The 9565-nt window shown below is 46.6% G+C and overlaps 1 protein-coding gene across 1 annotated transcript in view; it reads left to right on the forward strand.

Annotated features, from left to right (window-relative positions):
* The window catches only part of LOC142588613 (cytochrome P450 2C20-like), an 89684-nt gene extending 80423 nt beyond the window's left edge, over positions 1–9261 (forward strand). Inside the window, exons 9-10 of the mRNA XM_075700448.1 lie at positions 975–1165; positions 9071–9261. Of these exons, the coding sequence (XP_075556563.1) occupies positions 975–1165; positions 9071–9261 (382 nt within the window). The remainder of the gene's footprint in view (positions 1–974; positions 1166–9070) is intronic.
* Positions 9262–9565: the final 304 nt, after the last annotated feature.

Raw genomic sequence — 9565 nt, forward strand, 5'->3', positions numbered from 1 at the left:
GGGAGAAGGAATATACGGAGAAGCGGCATCCCGTTTCTCAACGGAAGAAATTTCTCCTGTTTTCGTTCTTTCTACGAGAATGTAGACTCTTTTGAAGCGTTTACTATCACACATGTCATCCATCCTAAAACAGGCGTGCAGCAATTTTTATTCAACCCCTTAGTGAAAGACACGTCAAACCGTGCCTGCGTATTGCCAGTAACATTGCGCAGTTTAAAAAAAATATAACACATTAGGTTTGCTAGCGAACATGTTTTGATAGACATACATATATTAAAACAGACATATAACGTTTTTAGCGCTTCTAGTCACGTTAAATGTAGACTTTCATACACTAATTACTAGAGGTAACTATGACGCTAGTGTCTACAGGAGTTGCAATCGGGGCTCCAAGGTTTTGTAATCCAAGGAAGGGCTCCAAGGAAACGGCTCCAAGGTTTTGTAAATTCATTTCCAACGAAGTATTGTGTAACAAATAAATAAACTATAGTGAAATTGTCCGACGACAGTATTTGAGAACAGTATTTCTATAACAGCAGCGCAACATTGAAGCCCTTACGCCACAGACGCATGCATCGACAAGCGGCATAGAACGATTTTATGAATTTCTTGCTGGCAAGCCAGCATGTTTAGACGCTTGGCGTGTTTCAGTTTCGCCACCTCGACAAGTCTAGCCGCGGAAATTACTAGCGACTGTGCGCGTTCGCGGAGTATTCTACATTATGAAATATATAAATCGCTCTGAAATGTACGACACTGAAGGCATATAAAGCGTAATAAGGAAAGCCACAACAACGTCTGAATTTAAAAGTACGGAAATCAGATGATTCCATGTACTTCGCATCATTCCCATGGTGGCTGAACGATGGCAGCGCCTGAGTTCCCTCTAATAGTTATTGTTTTAAACTCTATGCCGCTAACACCTTCATTGTTAGACTTAATGGCTGTCTCATAAGTCTTTTCTTTCCTCACAGAGCTACGGAAGACATGGTGATTGGCGACTTCTTCATCCCGAAGGGAACAGTCGTTCTTCCTAACATTTGGGCAGTTCACCACGACCCCACATTGTGGAAGAATCCGAATAATTTCGATCCGCACCGTTTCTTGAATGAAGATGGCACCAGTATTCGAAGCAAGCCAGAATATTTGATTCCATTTTCTATCGGTAAGATATCCTTGATATTTTACAAAGTAACCAGGGGCAGCCGACATAAGCGAGTTTATCCTGGGGAAGCGTTGACACAATCAGTACAGAACACACAAACTTGGCCCTAAGTGCCAAATTTGTCGGGCGCTTCATTGCTTTCACGGCACATATTTTCGTATTGTTTGCCATATCTTATGTTATCTGCAAGGTGGCTATTCAGAAGTGATGGTTTATCTCGCAGTACGCGTTCATAGCTTTCCCATTCTTTTGTATAATTTAGAAATATTCCGCTGCTCTTGCAACTATTCTAAAACACACTTTCTGGAAATACTGGCTCGGTAAAGGGAAGACGCAGCCTGTTATCAAGCAACCGCGCTGTCAAATGCATCAAAATGCTAAACAGTTAAAAAAAATTCAACATTCCTAAATAATATACAGTTCCAACGAATATTAGCGCTACAGATTTACCACACCAACATGGGACAGCACGATGTGCAATGGTGAAGGCGAAAGCGTTTAGCACAGGCCGCAAATTTACATTTTGCGGAAGCGCGGCCATGACACAGGGTTCGCCCGACGCTAGATAACATGTCTGGAGCAGCCATCACGCGGTGCTGGTTATAGCAGTGACGGGTGAAGACGTTCTTATAATTAGAGACAAGTGTGTCACCATTAGTCATGATGGTTTCGTGCAGGTGGTTGCGTTTAGTGTACTATTTCATCGAAGCCTTTTTCGAGCATGCTATTCTGAGGGACATTCATTGCATGCAAAAAATATTTGTTCTAGCGTTATGCAGTGAACATGCGATTACACTTTCAAGGGTAGCAGAAGCAAAGCCTTCTGGCAAAAAAAAAAAAATTACACCCAGAGTATATATACCATAGGAACTGCATTCACTACTCGCAGTTTCGCAATTACTAGATCTCTCTGGCATTCCGCAATTTCTCTTTTAACAGCCTCTTCTTGCAGACTCTTTCATATCAAAGGGCAAATTCGTGTGCCTGAAAAGGAAATATCTCAAAAATAGGTTATTTCGATAAAAATTGACTCGCCATTCCGACTCTTCGAAAATCTACGACCAGCGAAGCTGTTAGAAAACCACCTAAATGCCGTCGATGGGGATATGAAATGTTTTATTGCTCTGCCTAGCCTTATCACGACACCGCCGTTGAGCGTTACTTTTCGACGCTCTTCGTATACAGACTGCTCTTCGGAAGTCTTTGCTTGGTCTACCCATAGTGGTCTTGCAATGAACTGAATGAGTTGCTAGGTAGGTCTCCCTTTTATGTATGAGGTCGTGTGAATTCACTCAATGATTCTTATGCTGTTGTTACACCTTTCCACTAGAACAGCTTATGAAAAGGTATTTTTTACCAGCAAACACGCGCAGGGAGAAGGAACGTGCCTCACGTTGTTCACAGGCGCCTTATCATCCACCATGCGGTTTTGACGCTTGTGGGGTACTTTCCTTTATTGAAATGAATTCGTAGCTGTCTGTTGTATGCCTCATTTCAAAGGAGATATGCACTCTTTCCGGTCCATTTTTTTGCTGACGGACACGAAAATTGCTACCAACAAGAGGCTACCAGGTTCGCGTTAAAAATGACGCCACTTTTGTTCTGAACAGGGCTTAACTTGATCACTCATCCTCTTAAACCTTGCACCTACTGCTGAGTGATATTTTGGCTTCTACTATCTTGAAGCAGTGGTAAAGAAGAACGATTGCAACCAATTACTATTTACAAGATTCCAATTTATTCCTCTTGTATTTCTTGTAGAGCTGACCGCATGTTAAAATAATTAATCTTTATGTAATTCAAGGCGCTCACACAAGAGGTCGTAAGTGAGCGGTCGATGCAGTTTTCAGCTATTAAAATGAAGCGTGTGAAGCACAGAAGCAACTAAACATAAGAAATAATGGGCTAAATTTATTGTTTTTCATTTCAGAGGTAGAAATAAACATTAAAGTTGAATCGATTCAATGTTGATAGCATTGCAAACAATAGCTATATAAGCGTCTCTTACCACATTGACGCTAGTACTTGTTTATATTATATCGGGTGACCGCCTTTCACCGTCTAACAAAGGTTATCGCTCAGCGCAGGATGCGCCCGCACCTATGAGATGTTTCTCGAGTGTTATCGATGCTTCTATTCACTGTCTGTTCCCATCGAACCTTGTGTAATCTGATTGCATGTATGCGCGAAACGAATTGTGTAATACTTTCTAGAAGACACGTTGCTGTCAGCGATTATTCTGAAACTTTGCGTGACTGATATATAAAAGCCAGGGCGCTTGCTCCGCAGATCATATTTCCACGATCACCGACAGTGTTTGCCGCTTTTGCTGTGCATTGAGCGCAACTTGCTTTTGTGGTCAAAACTTGACCCAATAAAAGTTAGTTTCGTCATTCACGGTTTTTCTGCTTTCTTCACCGTCACAATCACGTGACAATATCATACTATCTAGTAATGCACGCATACACACATTTCTATAAGCTTAATATACATATACATATGCTTAAGTTTATCGATTTTCGCAACAGCTTTCAATACGGTGACGCCTGCCCCATTCATAGGCGGCCATATCGTGTCTCCGCAACAGAAAGGGCCATCAGACAAAAAGAGGTACACAAGACGATGGACAAGGACATTATTGAACCTTCAAGTAGTCAGTGGGTATCACCAGTTGTCTTAGTAAAAAAGAAAGACAACTCGTGACGCTTCTGCGTTGACTACCGTCACCTCAACAGGATAACAGGACGGATGTTAATCCCCTGCCTCGCATTGATGACGCTCTTGACTGACTTCACGGATCCCAATAGCTTTCATCATTCGACCTCCGCTCTGGCTATCGGCAGATTAGCGTCGATGAGATGGACCACGAGAAAACCGCCTTCTTCACGCCGGACGGTCTGTACCAATTTAAAGCCATGCCCTTTGGATTATACAATGCGCCAGCTACATTCGAGCGCATGATGGACTCTCTCTTGCGCGGCTTGAAGTGATCTACATGCCTCTGTTACCTCGACGATGTGATTCTGTTTTCGCTGAACATTGAGAGCCATCTGCGGCGCCTCACAACCATACTCTCCATGTTTCGCAGGGCTGGCCTTCAGCTAAACTCGTCCAAGTGCCATTTCGGTCGCCGCGAAATTAACATGCTCGGCCATCTCGTAAACGCCGCCAGAATCCAACCTGATCCACAGAAAGTTCACGCCGTGCAAAAGTTTCCTGTACCTTGTTCAACAAACGATGTCCGTAGCTTTCGGGGCTTGGGCTCTTATTTCCGGCGATTTGTGAAAAATTTTGCCGACATAGTTCACCTTCTCACTGACCTTCTTAACAAAGACGTCTCTTTCTCTTGGCGACCGCTGCAGGAGAAAGCGTTCTCTACCCTGATTGAGCCGCTTACAACTTCCCCAATTCTGTCAGACTTTGACCCTTCTGCGCCCTCTGAAGTACGAACTGACGCGAGTGGTCATAGTATCGGCGCTGTCCTCGCTCAGCGTCAACAGGGCCAAGACCGTGTCATCGCTTACGCTAGCCGCCTTCTTTCCACGCCCGAGCGAAATTACTCCATTACTGAGAGAGAATGTCTCGCGCTCGTATGGGCGGTCTCGATATTTCGGCCGCACCTTTTCGGTCGGAGCTTCTGCGTCGTGACCGATCATCACGCTCTCTGCTGGCTTTCCTCTTTGAAGAACCCAACTGGAAGACTTGCACGTTGGACCTTGCGTCTACAAGAATATACATTTTCTATTATGTATAAGTCAGGGCGCCTGCATAAAGACGCTGACTGCCTGTCCCGCAATCCCGTGGATCAACCGGACGATACCGATGCAGACTCGGACATCAGTGTTCTATCCCTCTCCGGCTTCCTCCATATTGGCGATGAGAAGCGATAAGATCATGTTCTTCGAACACTTATGGAACGCCTAAGCTTCTCGCCCGATGACCCGTCCCTCCGGATGTTCACCTTGCGCGATGGAACTTTATGCCGTCGTAGCGTTCGTCCTGACGGCCCGGAGCTCCTCCTAGTCGTTCCCAAGCACCTTCGACTAGCCGTGCTCCAGCAACTTCACGACGCTCCTACTGCTGGACGTCTGGGCATCACTCGTACATACGACCGCCTGCGGCGACGCTTCTTCTGGCCCGGCATTCATCGCTCTGTGCGCCGTTATGTCGCTTCTTGCGACCTGTGTCAGCGCCGAAAGATGCCTGCTATGCCCCGCTGGTTTGCTGCAACCAATTGATATCCCTACAGAGCCCTTCTTCCGTGTGGGCCTAGACCTCCTTGGCCCCTTTCCAATTTCCATCAAAGGAAACAAATGGATTGCTGTAGCAACCGATTATGCCACGAGATATGCCATCGCACGAGCGCCACCAACCAGCTGCGCTACAGATGTCGCCGACTTCTTACTATACGACGTCATCCTGCACCACGGCGCCCCTCATCAGTTGCTCACGGATCGCGGCCGCTACTTTCTATGGAAGGTCGTCGATTATCTGCTCCGCTCCTGTTCTACAGAACACCAGATTGCTACCGCGTACGACCCTCAAACGAACGGCCTCACCGAGCGACTCAACCGTACGCTAACTGAAATGCTGGCCATGTACGTTTTCGACGATCACCGCGACTGGGACGTCGCTTTACCATACATCACTTTCGCATACAACTCGTCCCGTCACGACACTGCCGGATTTTCACCATTTTACCTGTTGCATGGCCGCGACCCCACCTTGCCCTTTGACACGTTGCTATCTTTCGCAGTACAATTACCCAGCCCTGGTTACGCTCGTCTGCTACAGCTGGGGGTATACAACACGCTTGAGGAAATCGTGGATGCGCAAAGAACCTCTCAACTCGAACGCATGTCTCTGACAGCCACGGGCCGGTACCATCCTGCAGAAACTCGGCTTCAACTACCACGTCCAACACGGTCTGAAACAGGTCATTCCAACCGACCTCAGTGACACGCTGATTGTCGCCCCTATACCTCGAAACATGCACCCCGAATGTAATCGGGGCTTACGCCAGGCCCATGCCAAGGCACTGCTGCGCTCCTTGGGTGGAAAGATGACTGCGCGCTCTGTAGACGTCACAGAATACACACGAGAACACCGGTTCACGGCGGTAGTCGTAGACGCTAGCTCCCGGCTTACGCACGCGTGTATTCTCGCAACAGAATACCCCGAAACAGCGGAAGAGGTAGCGATTGCGCTTGCGCTTACCGACCCCCTCTGCGAGGTAGTCTTTAGCGACTCACAATCCGCAGTTCGCAACTGCGCGCGGTGACGCATGTCCTCCGATGCTCTCCAGATTCTAAGGAAAGCTGGTCGACAGCACTTCGATAACACCGCGATAATATGGTTTCCAGCGCACGTCGCCACCCCCACCGATGAGGGCCTCATTAACTTGAACGAGGTTGCACACCGCTCTGCGCGAGAACTGACCCGCCGCGCAGAATCGGAGACCGCCTCTTCGAGTTCGGAACTCCTGGCTCAAAACACGCGAGAACGCCTGGTGAGGTAAAATGACATCACCAAGCACTACCAGCTAGGCAGGCGGTTGCTGCCCCCACCTCACCCCAGGCTGAAACGTCACCAGGCAGTCATCTGGCGACAATTCCAAACACAAACATTTCCCAGTCCAGTGCGATTGCAGCACATTTTCCCCACGCAATACCCGACTGTTCTCTGCAAATTATATCAGGAAACTAGAGCGACGCTGTCACACATGTTGTGGGAGTGTCGGGCTACATCAGCTATACAATGGCAGTAGCTCCCGAGGCTCTCGCGTCGAAGTGGGCCACCGCTCTGCGCAGCTCCAGCCCCAAGACACAAGAGTGGGCAGTCCAGCAAGCCCGAGAGGCGGCGAGGAGGCAACGCCTCGAAGTCACCTCATGGCAGACCTGAGCCCGGGTCGTCAAATTTGCCGGATTCAAAATAAAGTTGTTTCCATCCGTCCATGCTATTTACTTAGCGGCGCAGGCCCGAGAAGTCGCCCGTCATCGCCTCACAGTCTTGCAAGCTTCTCAAAAGCGACGCTACGACCTTCGGCACCGAGACTTCCATTTTTCATCTGGTTCCCTCGTCCTTCTCTGGACGCCTTCACGTCGCGTCGGCTTGTCGGAAAAACTACTTTCCCGTTATTCCCCGTTCCCCGCTATTCCCGGATCCCGTTATTCCCGGATCCCGTTATTCCCGGATCCCGTTATTCTGGTCCGTACCAGATCTTACGCCAACTGTCCGACGTGACGTACGAGATCGCCCCAGTCGGTCAGCCTTCAGTGCCTCTCGACGTCACCAGCGATGTTGTTCGCGTCGCCAGGCTGAAGTTCTATGTCCCCCATTAAGTGAGTCTTTATAACTGGCACCGGGAGGGAGCTACCCCGCCGGGAGGGTGATGTTACGGTGAAAGGAAGGAAGATGTTGGATTGGACGAGAGGAAGGCGAAGTCTGGCAGTTGCCTGAACGCCATTAACCTCAGTTGTAAATATACATTATTCTAGACTCGTGGGCCTGCTTTCTTCCTGCAAGAATATGTATCTCCAAGCCTCCTTCTTTTCTTTTTACCGCCTGACTTCAGGTACCTCAAGTCGGCCCTGTTGATACTGCATGCGTATCCAATGCACATGTTAGAATTTATGTGAAGAGAACCTTTGTTCAAAGATTATGCTTAATTTTTGCTATAGAAAGAATTTGGTTTGGTTGGGCTTGGTAAGTTTTATGTAAAAGTAGCAGGTGGACATGCCCAATCTGGAGCATTCGCCAATACCGGGAAAACACCCACTGGCACGTACTGAATGCTAATTGAAATAAAGATGCAGTATGTCTAAGGACTCAGAAACATTATTCCCCATTCCATGAACAGATTAGTTTACTTTAGGGGTGCGTTGTGAGGAAACACTTTATGCTCAGGTTTTCAGAAGAAATGAATTATTTTATTAGTAAACGGAAAACATTGGTACTAGGTCTCTGCTTCTATTCGGCGGCCCGCAGCACGTTGTTATACCAAGTGTTCTAGGTCGGGAATGAACGGCCACAAACTAAAGAAGAAAGCGGCAATAAGGAGGGGGGAGGGAGCGAATGAAAGCTATATTTCCAACAGAGAAATTGTTTTTGTTACCCTTCCCATTTCTGTTTTTAATTTTGCGCTTGTCGTTACGCTTTGACGTTTTCCCGAACTACAGGAAGGTTATTCGCCGTGCCAAGTTGGGCAATTTTTCATGCTTAATAGAAAGGATGGGCAGCGTTATGCTGCGTCAAGGGCCGCAAAACATTCCTTTCCAGATTCTCGCAACGTTGCAATGCTGATTTGCACGGTGTGACGAAATTTCGCGACAACGTATAAGTATTTAAAAGAATGCAATAGAGAAGTAATGAATCACGGGAGGCTGAGAAGTTATTCCTTGAGAACTATTTCTCCTAAATTCTTCGTAACCGCTCATTGTATCTTAATAAAACAGAAACTAAATGTAAAGATAAGTTTTTGTCAGAATTTCACTCTAGAACCGCATAGCGTCTACGGCAGAATAAGTTCAAACAAATACAAGTCTTTCTACTTATGTTAGAGCTGTTGTGGCTGTATACCAGTTGTTCGAAATTGCCAAGTCTAGTCAATGGCTTTGTTTTAATCTATTTTAGTTTCTTTGTGCCGACACAACACTAACTAGAGCCGAGCAGACGCTGTCAAATTACGTCATGCCACGGCGTGTTGGTGCCGAAATTTCAAGGGGCCATCGTTACTCCTATTTTTCCTCGCCTTGATATTGACCTAGTAAGCGTCTTCTCAAACTAAGAGTGTCATGCATTGGCATTATAGGAGAGTAATTTACTAGTAGAGCTCCAATTATATTACTATTCTCAATTTAACTGATTTTCGTGCCTTCAATAACATTTATTCATGCGGTTATGCAGGCCGTCGAGCGTGCCCAGGAGAGACGTTCGCCACGATGGAGATCTTCTTGCTGCTGTCGCTTCTCGTCCAAAAATACCGCATTGTGTCAGAGCACCCAATGGAGTACAATTGCGATGCAACGGAGATTCCTTGGCAATGCCTGAATAATATGAAACTGCGCTTTCTGCCTCGAGAAGTTCGTCATTCCTAAATCATCCGTTATAAAGTGCTATTACTACGTCGAAACACTATTATGTATCACTCCCTTTTGGAAACAGAGGGTTTCGACTATCTTCTCAAACGCAAGAGCTCTCCGGTTTTCTTGGATATGTTAGGGCCGTTATTGTAATATGATCTGCCCAAATGAAAGGAGCTCTTTTGCAGGTGAGCTTAAGACCAATTTACATTCGTCATGGTTTTTCGCTCTTGGTAAAAATAAAGATGTGTTATGCAATTTGTCATATTTATTCTTGTTCTTTCACTTGCCTTGGATTAGGATAATAGAGTAATGCTTC

The sequence above is a fragment of the Dermacentor variabilis genome, chromosome 7 (assembly GCF_050947875.1).
Source record: "Dermacentor variabilis isolate Ectoservices chromosome 7, ASM5094787v1, whole genome shotgun sequence".
NCBI lineage: Eukaryota > Metazoa > Arthropoda > Arachnida > Ixodida > Ixodidae > Dermacentor > Dermacentor variabilis.